Consider the following 23,438-nt stretch of genomic DNA (forward strand, 5'->3'; position numbering starts at 1 on the left):
TCTCTACTAAGATAAAGGTAAAAGGTAGCTGTTAACTTGAAAACTACCACTTTGCAACATCATAAGGTGGAACAGAGCATTTTGAGCTTTGGAGATGTAGACAGACTAATAAAGGGTTACTCAAACATGTGTGAATGAAACAAAACACAACTCCAGGTATGTTTCTGAGGAGGTAACAGGTTTATAACATGGCTCACAAGCTCAAGCTCACAGGAGTACATTTTGTGTAATATAGGACCTTTAAAATTAGAAGGAAATCTTATACATAAATGTTGACCTCAAGTAAACTTCCATTATACCAATTTACCTGAGGGAAATATCCATATCTGTATGCGTAGTATTTCAAGGAAAATTATTCACTATCTTGTTTCTCTATCTATTATTTAGCCACCATTGAGTAAGACTTCTCCTCACTCTCACTTCCACCCACTCGTTCTTCTCATATCTCCACTCGGTTCCCATATTTAATCACCTGCAGTCAATGGTCAGACAGATCATAGCTCCATAACTATTGGCTGCAGTGGAAAGAGGCGGTACCTGCTCCAATGCATCACAAACGCTAGCAGCGCAGTAGGACTCTCTCACTCCCTCCCCCTCCCTCTCTCTCCTCTCTCTCCTCTCTCTACCTCTGAATATCCTCTCAGACGTACGCCAGAGACTGCAGCAGCGAGCGGGACCATCAGGCTCTCCCCCCTTTCCTCCATCGTAGTGGAAAATACAGGAACACACCAGAAGACAGTGGCGACATCTCTCAAGGATTCGTACAGGTATGACTGACTTTGAGCTGTTGGAGTGTGTCAGTGAGTGTGTGAATGTGCAAGTGGATTTAACATCAGCACTGCAGATATGAAAAACATCCCTCCTCCCCCATCCCCCAATCACATGTATAACATTGCTATATATTCAGAATGGTGTGAATTTACTGATTAGGATTCTATATCATTCTGGTTTGTTTGGTTTCACAAGAAATCCCAATATCTGTCCAAAGGAGATGCAGCATGGTCATGAGGTGTGCTATCCTCGTGAGCGATGTGTTTCCCACTCCTTCATTAGTGACTTGTAAAATCCCTTTGCAGGTCTCAATTGGTGTGGACTCCTGAATGCCACTATCCCTCCCAAGGGGCTGGCTCCATCCGTCCTGACTGGTCCCAACCAAAAGGGTGTAGGATGCCCTGCTCTGCGCCTCTTTGCTGAGGAGGCGTCAGCAGGCAGCAGCATGGGCACAGATTTAGCCGAAATCCCCACCACCACCACCATTACCTCTATCACCTATCTCTCTACCACTCTACCACATCCTCCACGCTGCCCCCCCAAACCGGGCACCCCGACCGGCCCCTCTGATGGGCGAAGACACTGACTCCAGCGAGAATTTAAACCACCGCGGCTTCCTCCCAGACCACAACTATGTGACTGACGGTAAGATTATGACAACAAAACTGTATTAATAGCGTAGTAGTAGGATTATAGTGGTGTGACTGTATGCATGTCTCACGTGAGGGTTATTTGAATGTAAATGCTTATGTGCTGTCTGGGAGGGAAAGCCAGCTCAGCACAGCTTTCCAGACTTATCACCAATAAGCAGCTTGACAAACAGGCCTGAGCTGAAGACAAAATAAGTGTTAAACTAGCCGGAAGGAAACAAGTGTTTTGTAATCTTAAAAAAAAATCTATTCACCTTATATGCATTTAGAAACTCACACATCAGATATTGCTATTATGCAACCCTTCTGCCACTACCAAGAACAATTGATCTTTCATCTGAATAGGCCTGTGTGTTTACAAGATCAGGGTAGTTTTATAAATAGAAAATCATGTATATTATTATCATGTCTTTTTAAATTAACATATTGCCACGGTAAGATAAAATAGGCCTACATGGGGAAACAATCTCTCTTTTAAATCTATTTTCTTATCTAGTCTAGTATATCTTCTTCATCTGTAAATGGTGGGATCACATTCGTGCAGCTGCCTCTTGCTAATCTCAATTACGCTGCTAATCTCACCTGTGCTTGAGCTTCATATGGTGTGCGTGTCTGTTTGCCCTCAATCCCTTTTCCTCGCGTCACCTCATTGTTCACTACACCTTTCAGACCAGAACAGCGGATTATCATCTGGGGGTCATGAATGTGTTAGAAGCTGATTTGTGATCCAATCTCAACCTAGAAAGAGAATTATGTTTCCTGAATCTGGGCTCTGCAATATAATTTCCTTCATCCAGGCACACATGCTCACTGGTGACACGTGTGTAGGTGGGGATTCAACCAATTGCATTGCTAGTAGTCAGTAATTTCACATTTGGTTATACAGGCTGCAGGTACTTCATTTCATTTTCCAGCAAAGGTTATGACCACCTTAAAATCTATTACCAAATGTCCATTATGCCCATTGCCATAGGAACAACCAGTGATAAACATGCTGCTTTTCATGCTTAGCTAGTATGATTGACAGCTGGTCAACACCCACCAATAATAGCTGTATTAATTATTCCACAGATCCCAGTCGACAGAGAATTATTCAGCTTGAATTGCTGATGAGTTTCTACGAGACTGGACTACATAATTTATATATAATTTTAGCTTCAACCATAAAATTAAATAGAAGAAACAGAAGGTAGTAGTAGTAATCTTACACGTGGACTACAGGTCACAGAATAAAACCTGTTCCTTTATCCAAAACCATTTTCATTGCTCACCCCATCCCCCTGCACCTCCCAGTGTCTCCGTCCAACTCATCCCCCCACCTTTCCACTCAAATGCAACATGCAGCATTGCCCAGTGATGAAGAGGTGCGCCTGCCAAACAATTATCCAACAAGGCTACAAAGGCTGATCCAGTGCACTATTATGTAGCTCTATGTGCTCATTAAAGCAGGAAGCGGGGTGCTAAAAGGTGAAAGGGCATATGCATTTTTATCTATTTGCTTGCTAACTGCCTGCCTGTTTTGCTTGAGTTGTATTCATGTCATGTCTCTGCATCTCGTCTGGGGTTTAGACATGTTGCGTGTTTCATTTTGTGTTCAGCTTTCATGAATATGTGTGTGTGTGTGTGTGTGTGTGTGCATCATGTCTGTCTGTACTGTCCCGTGGGGGTTTCCCTGCCCTTTAACTCGGGGAAAAGACGCTTAACCTTCCTTCACCTTAAAGCACCCCCTACCATCTTAAACCCCCTTTGCTTCTGTTGACCTTAGGAATATCTTTGTCCTGCCTAAACTTTATGGATCCCTCAACTGGCCATAAATAAATTTGAATATACCAGTAATTTGAATGTACCAGTGACATTATAACATAATTTGACATATAAATGAGTTAAATAAATAAACACAGTAATTAGACTTAGACTCTTAGATTGTAGTTATGCATAAATTCAAATTAACTAGTGCCTGGTCCATTTTATGCATATTTACCACAATAACTATTCATTATCACTGTGCTATATTCTTTTAAGATGTTGGTAAACCTGTTTTCTAATCCAGTTCCTGAATTTACAAAATGCAGTCCTGTCCGTAGACTAGCTTTTAAGCAGCCACCGGGAACATAGTATAGGTCATGTCTGGCTGTGGTGCTGGTGAAAATGAATTGTAACTCAATTGTTTGTTCCAGCCAGCACTGCACACGTGATCGAGTCTGCTCCCTGTCTCTATCTTCATGTCTTACAAGCACCACGGCTGTGACTGACATCTCTTTACTATAATCAATACATCATCATCTTTGCTCTTCTTGCTTAGTGCTTATGGCTGATGCGGTGATGTAGTAATTCACTCCCTAACCCCATTCCTATCCTCCCTGCCTGACCTTTCCTTTTCTCCCTTTCTGTTGGCTCCCCTCCCTACACCCTGCCTCCCTCCATCCTTGTTCCTTTTGCAGGGCTGCTCCTGGCTATAGCCTGAAGAGCTCCGCCCATCCCGTCCACCCCTCTCCACCCTGGAGTCCTCCCCCAGGATGTTGAGCCCCATCCAGGTGCTGTGCTCCGACATCACTACCCTTTCTCTGGAGCCCGAGCAGTTTGCCTCTTACACTGAAGGTGTGTGCTCTCTCCTATTTTATCCATACACCTTGGGCTGGGCGATATGGTGAACTTATCCCTGTGATCTTCCATCCATCCTGGTCCCTGTGATCTTCTAATTCGCAATTGACTAGTTCTCTATTTATTGCCGCTATCTGCTCAAACACAAAGCTTTTTCCCACCTGCCTCTCCTGTTGTTGGGTTTCAGATAATATCACACCATTCTTTAGGCCAATATTTTTAATACATGGGGGACAGCTAAAATTAAAATGGCTAAAATGCTGCTTTTTATTGTTAAATAGTGAGTTCTTGGGTCTAGTCAGTAATAAAAATGAACAGGTTCAGCATTTATGAATGTACTTTTTAGTTATTTCATGGCAAAGTACAATGTAATCAATATGAAAAACAGGTTCTTGATGTCCCCCATCTCAGAGTAGTAGACAGTATCACATTTGAGAATCTGACAACCACCAATTGGTTATTCTCTGTAAGGCTTTGAGTAAGTGACAGGTGGATTTAACCGATGACAGTGAACTTTCAGAAGAAGAAGGCTTACTTTACTGCTTTAAATCAATAGAAAAATACAAAGTGTACATGAATCATGATAAAATCAAAATCGTGATCTGGCTCCAAGAAAATTGTGATATACATTTTTTGTCATATCGTTCAACGCTATATTCACCCACACAACTCCACTGGGATATCACACAGGCTTGAGCTGCTGTAAAGGCATCTGTTGTATGAGTCAGGTGTATTTGTAAGTGAGTGCTTTAAATATCACACATTTCATTCTGTCTCTTGTCTTCTCTATTTTTGTTCCATCAGTTTTATTTTCATTCCCATTATACCAGAGTTTAAGGATATAACTGGCTCAATACTCACTGTTTTTGATACCACATTGACCATGGCAATACATTGTAATTTTCAACACATATTAATAGTATTTTTTTTAATATCACTATGCAGTCTTATATTAGTTCTGCTATAAACCAAGTCTAGTTTTGATACAAATTTTAGTGCAGACTAGTATCTGGTTACAATAAATAAATAAACAAATGAATGTATTTATTTATATTTGATAACAGTCATTTCTTATTCTTATATTATAACTGTCCTTCAAATTATTGTGAGACTTCTGATAATGTGTAGTTGCATCATCTAGTCTAAGGACACAAAAGTATGTTCTATAGCTACTTCTGCTGTTAGCGGTATAGTTGACTCCCATTGGAGTACTTACCAGGTCCAACCCTGCTTAGCTTCCTTGATCAGATGAGATCAGACTTAGACAAATTTAGAAAGTAGGACATGCATTAAACTTTTAACATTAGTTACAAGTATGCCAATAAATGCTCTTTTAACGGTATTGAAATGTGCCTTCCTCCACCCACAAAGGATATGTACACAGAGCTTTTATTGCTTTATATGTGAGAACATTTATCCACTGAATAAATGTCTTGTTGTGTTGTGTAAATGACCACAAATGTGTTGGTTTGAAATCTCCCAAATGCCCCATAAACGCCTGATCTGACAGACAAAATGACAACTATGAAACTGTGTAGGCTTTGCGTGTTAGGGATTAGTATATTTGATATGTCAGCATCTCCTGCAGTGAATTTTATCTCAGTGCTTGGAAGGAGTGTAAACCAGCTAAGCCCCTAATCTTATTTTCCTGTATTGCCTTGAATCAGTTTAAATATCAAATTGATTTTATTGGCATTTATTAACAAATGGTTACTGTTACATTTGAGCCAGCCCTGTTTTCAGATTGAGAGGTTTTTATGTCCTGACTTTTATTGTTTATGTCCAGAAGCGCTCGTCTCACACTGGCTTTTACGTCAATGTGTCATTTTATGTTTGGTGAAATGGTTAGGTGTCCTGCTGGGCTGTACTTAAATCATTCCTTCCCCCACACATGTACAGACAACACAAACAGAGCGCTTTTTTTTTACAGATAGCTCCATAACTGCAGGACAGGGATCAATTTGATGTCCCCCTCCGGCAGTCTGCTTCCTACCCCCTTACAACCAGTTTATTTCTCTACAGGGTAATTGAGTCCACACACTGGCCCGGGAAATGTTGTGTAGCTGGATCTTTATAATGTGCGCAAGCTGGTCCCACAGAACAGCACTTGTCTCCTGCTGAGTGGCGGCGCATGCGGAGGTCTTAGCGCTGTGTGTTTTTGGCTCCACTCTAATTGACTGTGTTTACACGGACCTAAGATAGCAATAATTGGGGTTGTGTGATGGCCGCTCTGCTGTGTGTCCCTATAGTGGCTGCTAATACAAATAGGAATTCCCCTTCACTGGGTGCTGTGCTAATGCGGACATGATTTTAAAGTGCGTTCACACTTGGCAAGGCAAGTTTATTTGGATAGCACAATTCGAACACAAAGTAATTCAAAGTGCTTTACAGAATAAGAAAGATATTAAAATCACTATAACAAATCAAAGCATAAATAATCATAAAATGAACATTAAAGAGAAGAGTGCAGAATAAAAATCTTTCAGTCACATGCAGAGCTAAACAGAACCGTTTGGAGCCTGGATTTAAACATTGTCAAAGTAGAGGCCTGTCTCAGATCTTCATGAAGACTGTTTCAGGTTTTAACTAAAAGTGAAATGCTTATTCCTCATGTTTAGTCCTGACTCTGGGCACCAGCAGACCGGTCCCTGAAGTCCTCAGAGTGTGAGATGGTACACATGGCACTAACATGTGGGAACTTGCACAAACACCACATGAAAACTGGGAAAAACTGGGACAAAACTGGGACTAAACCTGGAATTTAACTTGGACTAGACCAGAACTAAACCAGGACTAGATAGAACATGACCACACTATGTCTACGTCAGATTTTTTTTAAAAACTGGGCTCAAACCAAGACCTGTCTGTACACTGATGTATGAATATGTGTGTAAATGGTTAAGTGGTTCATTGATGTAAAGCGATTTGAGTGCCTTGAATGTGACCATCTACAGTTTTCCATTTACAGTTTTTCATTTTACATTTTTTTTTCAATTAGATTTCAAGCTCTAGCAAAAGAAAAATGATATTAACATGGAGTCTACTCTCTTGTCGCTGGATGTTACTGTTGGATATACTGAAGTAGTGAAACTTTTACCTTCTTACATTCAAACAACACAACGACACACTGAATTTATATTATGCCTTTTAAGACACCCAAAGCAGTTTACAGCCCTATTCATTCCCTCCATGCTGAATAGATTTTTCTCCCGCTACCAACATCTCTTGCCATTGTATCCTTGGACAGAAGCCTTACCATTTTGCTTGTATGAATGTGTTCATGTGATTGTGTGATTGGGGGGTTGGACAGTAAAAATCATACATACCGTATTATGCAGTTTACAGTTAATTTAGCTCTTTTTATGAGTTTTCTATGCTGTTTCTCTGTGTCAGTGAGTTCATGCATATTTGTTTGTGTTTTATTTGGTTGTACATAAAAGAGACAACATGAGTGGGTGAAAGGCGCACTCGCTCTCTCAGTGTGCTCCCCAGTTTGCAGTGTGGTGATGAGTCAGGCCTGTTCATACTAATGGACTGTCCACTGGTTCACTGTCTCTGTAGTGAGAGACCACATCTTAGCAGCTTAAATGACCACTTTATGATCTAACCAGCACATATTATAGAGCAGAGGTCATTTCATTTGGTGGGAGAAGAAGCATTATGTTTTATCATTTTCTTGTTTTCCTAATTTGCCACATTTAAATGCAGTAAAACAGACAGTGGTGGTGATGGACTGAGTGGAATACGGCAGTGGATGAGAAAGAAATGATAGATTGTGCTCACTAAATTTCATTCTGAAACCATTTACCGCTCCTGTGGTTTTGCTTAGCTTAGCTCTTCCACTGTATGGACTGCACATGTTAGCAAAATGTCTCTGTCTGTTCATTTATTAATTCATTATATTTTGTTAATGATGCATAATTACAATTACTACTACATAGATTTCACCAGTTTCACATGTTTCTGTCTTTTGTCTTTTACTTATTCCCTTATTATTCTATTGAGAATATCCGTTGTTGTTTGTTAGTGTCCAGCAGCAGAGTAATTATTTTACTGGGCCACGTCTCCCTGTGAGGATTGCACTGATGAATTCCACTTCCTCATTTCTCCTGACGACCATATACGGCAAATTGTTATGAGTATCACAGCCACTGGTTGGTTCTGCCTGTTACTATGGAAACCCCAGCTCACTGGAGAAACCCCCCTCCGCTTTCCAGCCCCCCCAGCCACCTCCTCCTCCTCCACCACCTCTCTCTCTCCCCATCTTTTTCATTCTTCCACCCGCACCACAGCCACTACGCGCACAGTAGCATACATAACTAGGAGGCATTGGACCATGGGGGAGGTATAACACACGGCAATGAATTTAGAGAGACAACCACGAAGCAGAGAAGAAGAGAAATTTAGATAAAAAAATCAGCTTAGCAAAATAATAAATATTGTTATATGCAGAGGGAGAAGAGTGTCCCCACCTCCTTTCATCATAACATCTATTTTCTCTCAAGGCCACCGCAAAATGGGCCAGGCTCCAGGCTCGAAACATTTTCAGTAAACACGATTTACGCTCGCTGGTTTTATTACAACCAATGCCCATGGAGCTCGATGTTCCTATTCATCAAAACTGGGCTCGTAGTGGCAGCCTGCGTAGAAAATATATAATTTACAATTGCTAGTGTATTCCATTCAGGCCATTACTTACAGGTATGATTATTATTATATTAAGATAAGGTTTTGAAATATTAGGGAGAGCGATATATAGGTAATAAAAAACAAAATTGTATAGAAATAACTTATAAATATTGTAATTTATACTGTATACAAATAAGGTGATGGGGGCAGTCGAATTCTATGAGAGTGGTTAACCTCGTATAAATATATATAAGAATACCTTTAATGTGTGAATAGAACTGTGCATTTCAAATAAATTACATATATTTGATAGAGCACTTATCAAGTTTTGCTGTCATATTGCAATAAATGTGTAAATGCGTGCCAAATGAACTTGAAATCTCAGCTTCTCTTTATTCATCAACGCCATGGCTTGGGTTCAGGCGTCTCATGTTTTGAATAAACAGTGCAGTTATTAATGTGATTTGCATGAGTGATTCTGCGGTGGACAGTGATGTAGGAGAAAACAAAGATGAATGCATGCAGTGTGAGAGGCACTGATGTCATCGCCATGGTGATCAGCATCAATGTCTGCTGTATTTACAAGTGTGAAACTGCTCTGAAGATGACGCACTAAACAAACTGTGGCACTAAACTGAAGAAATACTCCTTTAGTCGTTGGTTTGTGTGAAACTATGTGCAGTGTTACAACTGTAAATACACTGACTTTCATTATTAAAACTAAGATATGCATACCTTCATATCCGTGATTCTAAGCAGTAATGAGTACATTTCATTACGTTCAAGTAGCTACTGTATCATTCAAGTCAAGAATTAATATAAGCCCTAAATCACAGCACATTTAAAAGGGTCAGCTGTAGAGTCTTTGCCCACACACTCGGAGGCAGTGGTGGAAGGTAAATCTGGTAAAGTACTGCACTTAAGTAGAATTTTTAGGTATCTCTACTTTACTTAAGTACATTTGACAGTGACTTTTTACTTTTACTTCACTACATTTGAGAGAAGGTATTTGCACTTTGTACTTTGCACTTTCTACTTCAGCACATTTTTGAACTGTAAAGTAAAAGGTACTTTTCATGTGATTTGAAGGGTTATTTTTAGTTCAATCATGGCCCGTGGTAACATTTTGACTAAAGTTTTTGAGTTCAAGCTTCAGCTTTGAGCGAACGAAAATAAATACACAAAATTCATCAGAGAAATTAAGAAATGTATTTGTATTGTTACTATTGATCAAAATATGTATCATTTCTGAATCAATATCATAGCATTTAACACTTTATCAAAATACTTTTAGTTTTTAGTAAATACATTTTTTTAAACGGGTACATAAATACTTTTGCTTAAGTAGATTTATTGATTCGATACTTACTTACTTTTACTGAATAAACTTTTTGCCTCAGTAGTAAGTAACAGATACAAAGTTACAAAGTGAAGTTCTTCATCAACCACTGCCTGAAGGTTGTCATTTCAGTTCCAGCTCTGACCAGTTTTATGTGTCACAAGTGTGCTGTATAAATGTCAGAAACAGTCATGCCTAGTGTAAATATCAAATACATGTATATTTCCTTGACAGGGGATTGAATTTGCCTGACCAGTTTCCACTCTTCACTGTTTCTTTAAATAAATCTTATTCTGTGCATTCATTTGCATATGTTAAATCCACTTAGACTGTAATGCACTGACATTTGACTTGGTGTGGTGATGTATTTGCATACATACATAAACAGATTACACAGATGAATGATGATGTGTTGTCAATTAGCTAATGGCCTCTGTGTCTGTTTTTCCCTTTCCTCATATTTCTTCCTTTACCCCCATGTCCCGCTCTGGGTTTCTGCAGCTGATATCATCTCCACTGTCGAGTTCAACCACACTGGAGAGCTGCTGGCCACAGGGGACAAAGGAGGCCGAGTGGTCATCTTTCAGAGAGAACCTGAGGTAGAAGCACAAACCCAACACACAAGTCACTATTATATTCCACTGTTCCCTGCAGTTTACAGTGATGGACAATTTCAGGTTTTGCTGAGTCAATCTCTGTATGGGTTCTGCTGGAGTTTCTGCCTTTCTGTAGATATATAGATTGCAGATTTCTCTGTTGTTGTTGTTGTAGTGATTGTGAAAGGTGCCTTTCTAGTGTGTGTGGCGTTGTGTAAATTGCAAATTACAGAAGAGACAAACTTTTCTTGATATATCCACATTTATATTATTATAACATGTAACATTTTGCCTTTGATCCAGCTTCTAAAAGTAACAAGCCAGTCTACGCTCCAGTGTTGTTTAGTCCTGGACCATTTCAGCAGTAAAATGCAAAAATATACTTGTACAATAAAAAAGAATATATATATATATATATATATATATATATATATATATATATATATATATATATATATATATATATATATATATATATATATATATATATATATATATATATATATATATATATATATATATATATATATATATATATATATATATATATATATATATATATATATATACTTGTACAATATTTAAAATCCAGGCTCCAAACGATTCTGTTTAGCTGTGAATATGTGACTGAAAGGTTTTTTATCAGCACTCTGCTCTTTTAATGTTCATTTTATGATGATTATTTATGTTTTGATTGTGATGGTTGGTATTGTGTGGTTTGTATTGTTTTTTTAATGGCTTTCTTATTCTGTAAAGCACTTTAATTTACTTTGTGTACAAATTGTGCTATAAAAAATAAACTTACCTGAAAAAGAAATAAGGCTTATTTGCTAACAATACCCTGAAATGCAGAAGCTGAAGTCAATACAGATTTGTTTAAAGTTTGATGAACCCTTTTTAAAATATTATACTTTGACAAAAATTACAGAACACAAATGCTGTAACAAACCTGGTCAGTGTTGAAATTTAGATTCAGATAAATATTAAATGCTCATCATTAAGCACTTCCTTAAATAAGACATACACACATTTTCTCTTTATCTTCCACAGTTGTAGTAAATAAAATGTCTTTTTTCTTACAGAGCAAGACTGAGCCCTTCTCACAGGGAGAGTACAACGTCTACAGCACCTTTCAGAGCCATGAGCCCGAGTTCGACTACCTTAAAAGTTTGGAAATTGAGGAGAAAATCAACAAAATCCGATGGCTGCCTCAACAGAACGCAGCACACTTCCTCCTGTCCACCAACGGTACGACCAAAACATATGTACACAACAGCAAAACAGGGGCCAAATGTCATTTGATTTCGTCGTTTGATGATGATTTGTTTATTTCGAGCCTTGATCTGGGATCATTTTTCATACTTGTCTAAGAAAAGGAAAAAAAAAAAAAGCATGAATACACTTGAGTGGTATGAAGTCATTTTTATACATTTCCACTTCTGTGTTATATATGCAAAATACATTTCTAGTATGCTTCTTGAACATGCATTATAAAGTCACACAAATCTCATAATATTAAGATTCAAATGCGCATATACAAGATAACAGTAATTAAATAAATACAGTGTAAAGCCCCTTATAGCTCGCTTCTTGTCACAGTTTTACTTAGGACCCAAAACTGTTAAGTAGTTCAACTGTTTATGGTCCAGGCTAGTAATCGGGTAAATGTGGTAAGTATGAGGCTGGGGGTGTCCAGAGGTGCAGGCAGGTAGACGAGCGAGGAGACGGACAGACAGCTTCCAGAAATAATGACACTGGCACCTGGCTGCAAATGTCTTGTGTTGTTTTGATATCGAAGGGTTTCTAAGGTGTCTAAGGTTCTGAGTGCTGAAGAAATGATGCCTTACTGTCAGTTTATGGCATTATTGGAAATCTATAGAGCACAGCCCCACTGATTTATTTAAGTGTTTTATTATTTATGATAGAGAGTATGAAAAATGTACGACCTGTCATATCGGCTGGCTGATATCTGCCTGAAAGCCCACCACATTTTGAGCAGAAACCAGCATCTTCTTTGTCATACTTTGTTCACCTCTAGAGTATTTTGATATTGTGTAAAAGAAGGTGCAATATAATGTGAATTTGTCATGATTTTTGGAAACTTCATTTAAATAATGAAATAAAACATGCTTTATTAATATCTAGCCCTGTTATGACCTGTGAGTCTAGAGCTGATGATCTCTTTTTAAAGGGCCTGTATTGCACTATTTTCTGATCTATGTTAACATCCTCTTCAAAAATACCTGGAATTTTGCTTTGTTTCATTCACACATGTTTAACACTCCCTGCATATTTAGGCTTTAGGAGTTCTTCTCTCAAATGATCAGTTCTTTACAATAAAAATCCCCACTAATAGCTGCGTGTTTTTGAATATTGTGCAAAATTTACAACATGCAATGTGTATTTAATGAAATTATCTAAAATGTAACTATCAGTTTTAAGGGGCACATAACATAAGATTAGTCTTCTTTCTGCTCCTTTTCATTCATTTCTTGTGTGACTTTATGACATTGTTGATGTCTCTTTATATTCTATAAATGAAATAAAGTTTAAAAAAAAAAAGATAAAAATAAGAAAGGTGCATTAAATTATATTTTGAGACTACAAAACAAAAAAATACATTCAAAGCTTTATAAGTAAAAACCTTTCAGTGTTCACATGCACAGCTAAAAAGAGTCATTTTGAGACTGAATTTGAACATTGTGAAAGCAAAGTCTAATCCAAATTTTATACAGTTATACTTGTTGGCAATAATGAATTAATTCAATAATATAAAATATGCATTGGTGAAAGAAGTATTCAATTTAGTTACTTAAGTAAAAGTACAGATACTGGAGAACTGAAAGTACAGGTACTGAAAAACTACGCGGGTAAAAGTGAAAGTATCACATGAAAAGTATCATACAGATTTTGAGATCTAATAAAACGTAAAATGTACTGATTTTGATAAAGACTTGAGCTGAATTTTGTTCAACAAAAACAATTACATTGTTTTTTTTTCTAGCGGTTTTTATTTTTATATTTTTGTTTGCTCAAACTATGAACCTGTTAAAAATAAACCCTCGGCCTTTTCAGCAAGTCTCAAACAGTAATACAAAAACACTTTTGCTTTTCAGTCCTGTTCAAAAATGTAGTGAAGTAAAAAGTATCCACTTTAAAACTGACTTAAGTATAGTACAGACACCTAAAATTTGTACTTAAGAACAGTACTTTACTACTTGTACTTTGTTATGTTCCACCACTGAATATATGTAGTGGAATTTCTCATCTGTAATCTTAATATTGTTGTTTATTTTGTAGATAAGACCATTAAGTTGTGGAAGGTGAGTGAGCGAGACAAGCGGCCAGAGGGATACAACCTAAAGGATGAGGAGGGCCGTATCAAGGACATCTCCACTGTCACGTCTCTACAGGCAATGCCTCTTTTTACTATTCCTACTGTACATATGCTGAGCTGTTCACAAATACAATAGACTGACCCTGATAACTGGGTCAGTGGGTACAGATGTGTTTCCATGTGTAGAAATGGGTCACTGGCACAAAGGTACTTCATGTGTGGGGGAAGTGGAGATATTTACAGCTGTAGTCAACACAGCACAACAGCATCTGCTAAGGGCAAAGATTAGTTGGATTTTACAGGGTTAAGCATGTATTACATTATACAGTATGTTAATCTGCATTTTATAAAGACAATATGAGTCATTTTGGATATTATCAACACAGTAAAATGAGAAAATAAACTAGAAGTTAGCCATATAATAAAGAATTTGTGACTGCAATTAACACTAATTTAATAACATTCAAAAGCAATACACAGTCACAATTTAATTTAATTTACAAATTATAATTTCACTCATTAAAGTTCCTATATTATGCAAAATTGACTTTTAAGTCATGTTATAATGTTTTTACCTCCTCAGACATACCTGGAGTTGTGTTTTGTTTCGTTCACACATGTTTGAGTAATCCTCCAAAGCTCAAAATGCTCTGTTCCACGTTGTGATGTCATGAACTGGTAGTTTTCAAGTTAACAGCTCATTTTACCTTTTGTTCAGTAAAGATTGGTAATTACAGGGCTGGAATTATTTAAAGGATTTTACTGAAGGTGCATGGAGTTTAAAAACACAATGAAGCACTTCCTGTATTATCACAATACGTCACAAGGTGGAACAGAGTGTTTTCTGTTTGAGAGAAACGTGTGAATGAAACAAAATGCAACTAATATGATTGTGATGAGGAAAAAACATGACAACATAGAAGAGAAAATAGATTAATATGGGCCCTTTAACAATATGATGCATTTGAATGTGACAAAATTAATATTTAAATTACTCAAGATTGTATGAAACACTTCATTTTAAAGGTGCACTATGTAACTTTTCTGGTTTGGGATACACCTCTCCAAGGAGATGTTACTGCTTTGTGAAGAATATTCCACAGTATGGAATTAAAGTTATCTGAATTGCATTTATTAAATTACAGACTTTTTTATAGTTAAAATACCTTGAAAAAACTCTTGCTGTGGCCTGGTGGTGCCACCTGCTTGTCTTCCTGAAGATGGATGTGTTTAATGACATCACTTCACGATCTTGAACTATTTAAACAACTCTGCCTTGATAAGATGTACCAACAACATGATTATCTCTAAGTGTTATCTAAGTGTTAGCATTTAGTGAGTGTTAATGTGTTTGCTCTAGTGAAGCCTAAATAAATGCTGTGTGTAGGTGCCTGTGTTGAAGCCCATGGACCTGATGGTGGAGGTGAGCCCGCGCAGAGTCTTCGCTAACGCTCACACGTACCACGTCAACTCCATCTCTGTGAACTCGGATTATGAGACCTACATGTCTGCAGACGACCTGCGGATCAACCTGTGGCACCTGGACATCACTGACCGCAGCTTCAGTATCCTTTGCACTGCTCACACTAGTAATATTGATATACAGATAGGGCCAAGTCATCAAAAGTGATGAACAAGGAAAATAGTTCCTTCAAATAATGTAGAAGCAAAAATATATATACAACTGTTAGTATTGATGAAGTGGGAATTGTATTTTGAAAAATCTTGAATGAAATGAAATATTAATTTATTCATTCTTAACAATATTACTCTATAAATGTACTCAGTAATGGTCATAATATAAGTGAATCTTCTGAAGTACAATTAAGGTGTGACAAAACTACTACTAGGAGTACAAAAAAATATGTTTACACAAAATTAAAAACCACCTCACTCTACAAAAAATCAAATAAATAGAAATACTCACACATTACGTTTAGTCTTGATAGTAGCCTGTAAAAACGCTGAGCCCACAAAATCTGGAAGCAGATTTACCTAAACCCAACCCTTCACATAATAAATGCATATATATGTTCATTAGCCAGTCCTTGGCCACACACTCAAATGCCTACACTACAAACTCATTTACATCCCACTTTGTTGTGTAAAGAAATGCACAAAGACATGTCGCTGTGGGGGAGGGGGATATTATTCTTGAGGAGTGAAAATGTAACTTAATGAATAATTCAAAGGCGGTATAAATATTGCAGGCTTTTTTCTGAGTTTTAATCCTGCCCAGTAGGAGAACACATCGGAGTCTCACCCATGACCCATGCAGGATTTATCATATGACAATTTATATGTCTGGATTATGGTTTCCACGACAATTCCCCCCAAGACGCATTTTTATTGGTCTGTTTATTTCAGCCATCAATAATTTACATAGTTGGTGACACATGCCCTTGCACACAAATATTATACATTTATTACTATGCTATGAGTGAATTTATATAACTGTGTGAAGTCAGACAGCATTTCCTAAGAGTCATTGTTAAAATTGTGTTCTTAGTGGGCTTGTCCCATTTGTGGATGAAAATACTGTATCAAAGAGTAACAGGCAAATTATTCCTTCCTGATTTGGCAATGGTTACATCTTTAGATAATAATAATTCTTGTAAATATCAAAAACATAAAACTTTCACTACAAAAAAATGCTCAGAGGTATATAATGTATTCCTCATACAAACCCTGATAATGTGTAGTTAAAAAGAAACATTTGTCTATGATGGTGTTATTAAAGAATGAGTGTGTCTATGTGTAGATAGATAGACCTTTATTGTCCCTAAGGGGAAATACTGACAGACACTGTCAAAAGAAATCTTAGAGGTAGAAAACAGTAAGGACAAATGGACACAGGACAACACACGATACTTTTGAGGATCCAGATTACACACTGTTGAGAGCAAAAAAAGTGTCTGTAGAATAAGTATCAAAATCGAAATTTGGATAGAACACATAGTACTTGATAAATCTTTGACCCTGTTGTGTTCCTGAACAAAATCCCTTTCTCAGACATTGTGGACATTAAACCTGCCAACATGGAGGATCTGACGGAAGTGATCACAGCTGCGGAGTTTCACCCTCATCACTGTAACCTGTTTGTCTACAGCAGCAGCAAAGGAACTCTGCGTCTGTGTGACATGAGAGAGGCAGCGCTCTGTGACAAACACTCCAAATGTAAGTCTGTTTGTCATAATTTTACTGTACAAACTGTGATTCATAAAAAAAATACACTGCAGAACAGTAGCAATTCTCAGTATATGGACAGGCCTTATGGGGAAACTCAGAACCTCCAGAATTCACTCAGTGAGCTGCAGAGGCTGCATTAACACTGATTAATGATTCTTCAGGTGCTGGGGTTTAGGTAGTGAGTGTCAAGAGAGAGGTGTTTAAGATTTATTTCCAACTGATTTTAGTAATAGGAACTGGCAACACAAAGTATGAGACGGCTCTTTCACTGGATACTCGGCTTGAGAACCAAAACACAAAATGGAAACATAAACAACTTGTACCTCATTAAAATGTGTATTTTATGGCTCCTATACATTTCACAACCTCCTAACCCTTATTTCTCTGCAGTATTCGAGGAGCCTGAGGACCCCAGCGCTCGCTCGTTCTTCTCAGAAATAATTTCCTCTGTGTCAGATGTCAAATTCAGTCACAGCGGCCGTTACCTGCTCACGAGGGACTACCTGACGGCCAAAGTCTGGGACCTCAACATGGAGAGCAAGCCCCTGGAGACATACCAGGTTTGTGTTTGAAAGACTGAGCTCGCTTTGGGCAAAATCTAATTGTTACAGTTGAGTGCCACAGTCACAGCTGACAGAGTTGTAGCTGCTGCATTGTTAGCTGTTTTACTCATACCTATCTGTGAGTGATTCATCTGTCAGGCCTCCACCTTCACTTGAACAATGGTCCATTCATTCTAGTATTATTGCACTAGTACTACAGATCTTGGTGGGTCTTTTTCAGATTTTAAAGTGTGATGACATCATACTCCCAGATGGGTGGCAAGAGAAGGTTTTCCCAATTGATTATATTGTACTTTGCCACCATGAAATGCCCAAAAAGTAAATTCATAAATGTTGAACTTGGTCATTTCTGTTATTTACTAGACACAAGAACTGCTTGTATTACAAGAGAAATCTGCATTTTTAACAATATTAATTTTAGCTGCCCTCCCATCTCTATTAAATATTATTGTCCTATAGATTGTTATGATGTCATCTGAAATCCAGCAATATGTTCACCAAAGGACTCCTTGAGTACAATCAGATAAAACAAATTAGATTAAATAATAAAGAAAATAAGAATTTACATCTGAAGGAGTCTGAAATGGTAAATGATCACATTTTTATATAGCATTTTTCCCCCTTCAATCCACTCAAAGTGCTTTAAATCAAGGAACCACTCACCCATTCACACACACATTCATACAACAGTGTACACAAACACTGGGGACGAGGTGGGTTAAGTGTCTTGCCCAAGGACATGTCGAGAGCGGGATTCAAACCGCCAAGCTTCAAATCAGTGGACAAACACTCTGCCAAGTGAGCTACTGGTGAAATGTCCCCATTGTGTGACAAACAAAGGCTCTCTTATCTTATTTCAGTCACTGTTCCTCACTATATACAAAATAGCAGCATTAACTTTGGCATCACAGTGTTTAGTTCAGCAAAACCTTTTAAAGATAATTGAACTGATTACATGCCAAGTATTTAATATGCAACCTGTCTCCATGGAGATGTTATTGCTCTGCCTGGAATGTTCCATAATATAGCAATAAACTTATCTCTATGAAGACAAGCAGGTTACTCTACCAGGCAAAGTTACAGGTCAGATTTGTGCAAAGGTGCAAAGGTTCCAGCAAAGCAATAGTAGCTTGAGGAAAGTTACATAGTCGACTATTCTCTTGTGCATCTGCTGTGTTTGAAAAAGCATGCTCAGTTTCATACAGTTTATATTTCAGTAAGTAATGTGCTATTAGTTTAGAGATGTTGGATTTTATTAGTCTAGCCACAGTGAACATGTGTTGTCTCCCTGACGTCTAAAGGCAGCCAGAAGTGGGAGGCTAAGATGCACTCAAGCTATTTATAGTCCACTGAGCTTCCACTCACAAAGAGGAGTGGGAAGAAGGGATACCTTACACAGTGCCCAAGTAACACCTAGATCTGCAATGCACCACAAGAAGAGAGAGAGGGGGGAGAGACGAGAGGGGAGGGAGGGAAAGGGTTCATAGGGGACTTCAGATTAAAACATAGAGGATTGGGAAGTAGTTTAGATAATAGAAAAAAGTATGTCACTGCAGGGTTTAACAATACTACATTAGAATCTTTTTTGAAATCTTGCTTTTGTAAATTTTTTAACTTACTTTTTTATCCCAAGACTCAGTTCACAGTCTAGATTTTAACATAAAACACGCAGGAGGCAGGAAATAGGAGTAGGAGCTAATAATGAAATACATTTAACTGTGCAACTACAAAAATCTCATGCATTTCAGGGCATGATTGTAAAGATCTAAACTACAGGGTTAGGAGATTTAATGCAAAATAAAACTCCATACAGACATAATGTTTTTGTCGTTTGCAAGGGACTATTAATGCAATTACTCACTGCCTTCACAAGTTAACAGTTGGAATGACTCAAATAGTAATTTTGATTCTGTTGCGATAAATCTTGAAACTCAGTGGTAGCGTTCGCAGCATAGAGGAAGTGCAGAATGAGTTAAATTTGATGGCAATGTTAAATTTATAGCTTTAAAGACCTTGTGCATTGTGAAAAAGCAGCAGTGGCTTCTGGGACACAGCACACTAAATCTGAGAAAGTGCAGACAGGAAAAAGCCTACATATCTTTCGTTAAAGCTGACACTGTATGATCCCACCTGGCGCAAAAGGAGCATCCATGGGGGAAAACAAAAATGTCACTGTGTTTGATGTACCGCCATGAGCTGACCTTAGCTTGACCACTTATTGATTGAAAGTCGGTTGAGTGCTGACTTTATGCAGAATGGGAAACAGGGGCTTAACGCAGAGAAAGGTGTTGGTTTCAGCCTTTTGCATTGCTGTCTGTAGAAACGCTGCTGACACAGGTCAACGAGAAACACAGGGGAGAAGACATATTAGTCAGGGAATGTGGGTATCTCTTATTGTGCCCTTGATAGTACAGTGAGAGACATAATTACTGGTTGAATCAAAGTTTTGACTTTTTTAAAATTCAAGCCAGGGTTAGTCTCTATGCTGACCTAGAAAAAAAAAATCAAATTATGAAATGTAGTTGAATTCATAATAAGTGTAAATTAAAGGTCCTACATTACACAAAATGGATTCTTGTGAGGTTTAAGCCATGTTATAATGCTATTACCTCCTCAAAAACATACCTGAAGTTGTATTTTGTTTCATTCACACATGTTTGAGTAACATTTTATTATTAGTCTGCAAAGTCAAAATGCTCTGCTCCACCTTGTGATGTCATGGATGTCAGAAGTTTAAAAACGCAGTGGAGCACTTCCTGTAGTACCACATGACATCACAAGGTGGAGTGTTTTCAATTTGAGAGAAGAACTCAGCCTAAATATGCAGGGTTTGTGTGTTAAACATGTGAGAATGAAACAAAACGCAGGTACACTCCAGGTATGTTTTTGATGAGGAAACAATATCATAACAGAGATCAGAAAACAGCCTAATACGGGGCCTTTAAACAGTTAAATATGATGAATACTGAAATTGGTAAAACAAAAAGTCAATTTATAATGTGCTCATATTCTTGCTAATCTTGCTTCTTGCTTATTTCATTTTCTAGGTCCATGATTACCTCCGAAGCAAGCTGTGCTCACTTTACGAGAACGACTGCATCTTTGACAAGTTTGAGTGCGCCTGGAATGGCACAGACAGGTAGGACAATAATCAAGTGTGTATCGATCATAGAGTGTATATATACATCTTATTTATGCTGTCTGTGGTATCAATGTATGAGTGAGAAATACCAACTATTATAACTGCTGCATTGTGGTATTGTCCAACAGGATAATAAAAGACACCACAAATCAATGTGTAAAAATGTGTGCGTCGGATGAGAGTGTAGGAGGGAGAACCTGCACAAAAATGTATTTATTTAAAACTGTGTTCCAGCACAGTAAAATATGTTGCTTTGTGTCCTTTTCACTGTAATTCTTGATGATGATTATATGTAGCAACATTTAAGCAGTGGTGGAAAGTAACAAATTAAAAGTAATAAAGTATTGTACTACTACTATAAAGTGGATACTTGTTACTTTTACTTAACTACATTTGAGAGCAGGTACCTGTACTTTATACTGCACTATGTTTTTGAACAGGAGTGAAAAGTAAAAGTATTTTTTATAATTGTTTGAGACTTGCTGAGAAGGCTGAGGGTTTATTTTTAGGATGTTCATAGTTCAGGCAAACAGCTAGAACAAAATTAAGCACAAATCTGTATCAAAATCACTACATTTGAAGCTTTATTAGATCTCAAAATCTGTGTGAAATACTCTAAGTACATTTTTTAACAGGTACTTTAAAACTTAAGTAGATTTATTAATGTGATACTTTTACTCAGCTGTATTTTGAAACTCACACTTGAGTTGGAAATGGGTAGTTTACATTATTGATACTAATTCTCTAGGCTTGTGTAATGTTTTTTTTCCTATGATGTTGTTTCAGTGTGATCATGACGGGAGCCTACAATAACTTCTTCCGCATGTTTGACCGAAACACCAAACGTGATGTGACTCTGGAAGCATCGAGAGAAAGCAGCAAACCCCGAGCCGTCCTGAAACCTCGGAGAGTTTGTGCTGCAGGAGGAAAGAGACGGAAGGACGACATCAGCGTGGATAGTCTGGACTTTACCAAAAAGATCCTACACACCGCCTGGCACCCAAACGAAAATATCATCGCCATCGCTGCCACCAACAACCTGTACATATTTCAGGATAAACTCAACTCGGAGATGCATTGATGGAGCAATTTGAGCTGGGAACAAGTTTACACACAACTACTATGCCACTATGCGAAACATGCAGACACCCATGAATATGCCTCAAGAGGCTGACAGATCTAGGTCTATACCCCCCGCTCCCCCCCATGTCCTCCCTGGGCTCCCAGAACTGAGCGAGCGAGCGGACTAGAAGGGAACGGGCTGGATTATGCAATTGATTGTGGATTAGTAAAAATGTCTAAACGGAGGATTTCTTGATTTTTAACCTCTGGACTGAGCGTGTTTTATTTTTTGGCTACTTCAGACATTTTACATTTTTGGGTATCCCTGTTTTTTTTACACACCCCACCTGCGTATTCCCCTCTTTGTTTTGAATGACCCTGTTTTACCAGCACCATGGATTAAAAAAATAGGGCATTTATTTAATGTAAATGGCTGTTTCTTACAGCTACCTAAATTCATATGCTTCTTATGGAATGATGTAAATGATGGTAAATATGAAGACAGTGATAATGTGTGATGTGAAATGAGTCGGACCCTGGACCCTTTCTGTTTAAACCCAAGTGCACCTAGACACCAGTCTCTCCATAATTCAGGAGTAAAACGTACAGCTGAGCTGAGGTCAGTGAGTTCATTGATTTAACTGAAGCAGATTTGACAAATGGGCTGAAGTGAGGAGACACAAACTGCTGCACCCACTGCTTTAGCCAGTGTTTCACAGGCCTTCATCTGCTCCTCGTGTACTTTCTGGTCTGCCTTCTGTACTGTCGTCAATACTCAAAGTCAATCAAGCAAAAAACAGATAACCTACATAATGTCACCAATCAAACATATGCTGCATGTTAAACAAATTTAACCTACTGCTGTTTAGAAACTGACTGACATGGCTGCCTTCTAACCTATTTAGACCCAGCTGTACAAAGGCTTCTTGGGCCTGGAGCCCTATGCAGCACTATAGAGGACCGAGCCCATACTTTCTTTGTGTCTCTGACACAGACGCATGTTTACCAGTGTCGGCTCATACACTTGTACATTTGAATGATCAGTTTCTAATCTGAAACTGAGAACCAATGAAAATGGCGAATGTTTCTGATTAATGTAATCTAAAAATAAAATAATAATGGGCTAAAATGTGTCTGTATAATAAACCATTTCTGTACATGTTTGATTTTTGTAACTCATGACCAAAACATTGATCCAAGTGTAACTTCCATCACTGATGAATGTTTTCGGAGCTTCACTGCAGAATGTTTATTTTTAGAAACTTTTTATTTTAATGAGCGTCCGTCATTTCACTGTCCATACCCTCAAGTGTCACATATTTTTGTTAATGAATGTTGATTTAATTGTCAAATGGGCAATTATAAATAATGTTAATATGTTTTTTCTGAATAAATATTTCAATGAAATAACCACCTGTGATTTTTATTGCAATGTAATTACCAAAGACTGCTAATATTGCTAATACATTTTTAAAGGGTTCTTTTGAGATTAAACATTTCCATTCAGTGATCTGAGCTTTATGATCCGACACGCCACCTAGTGCCAGCATGGATACATT

The 23,438-nt window shown here is 37.8% G+C and overlaps 1 protein-coding gene across 1 annotated transcript; it reads left to right on the top strand.

Annotated features, from left to right (window-relative positions):
- Positions 1-639: 639 nt before the first annotated feature.
- LOC117377738 (serine/threonine-protein phosphatase 2A 55 kDa regulatory subunit B beta isoform-like) lies at positions 640-23,214 on the top strand. Its single transcript, XM_033974223.2, has 11 exons — positions 640-767; positions 1,077-1,416; positions 3,863-4,019; positions 10,492-10,589; positions 11,669-11,834; positions 13,887-13,999; positions 15,311-15,488; positions 16,936-17,100; positions 17,503-17,672; positions 20,723-20,814; positions 21,604-23,214. The coding sequence occupies exons 3-11, from the start codon at positions 3,938-3,940 to the stop codon at positions 21,896-21,898; spliced, it is 1,359 nt and encodes a 452-aa protein (XP_033830114.1). The 5' UTR covers positions 640-767; positions 1,077-1,416; positions 3,863-3,937; the 3' UTR covers positions 21,899-23,214.
- The last annotated feature ends 224 nt before the right edge of the window (positions 23,215-23,438 follow it).

The sequence above is a fragment of the Periophthalmus magnuspinnatus genome, chromosome 10 (assembly GCF_009829125.3).
Source record: "Periophthalmus magnuspinnatus isolate fPerMag1 chromosome 10, fPerMag1.2.pri, whole genome shotgun sequence".
NCBI classification, from domain to species: Eukaryota; Metazoa; Chordata; class Actinopteri; order Gobiiformes; family Gobiidae; genus Periophthalmus; species Periophthalmus magnuspinnatus.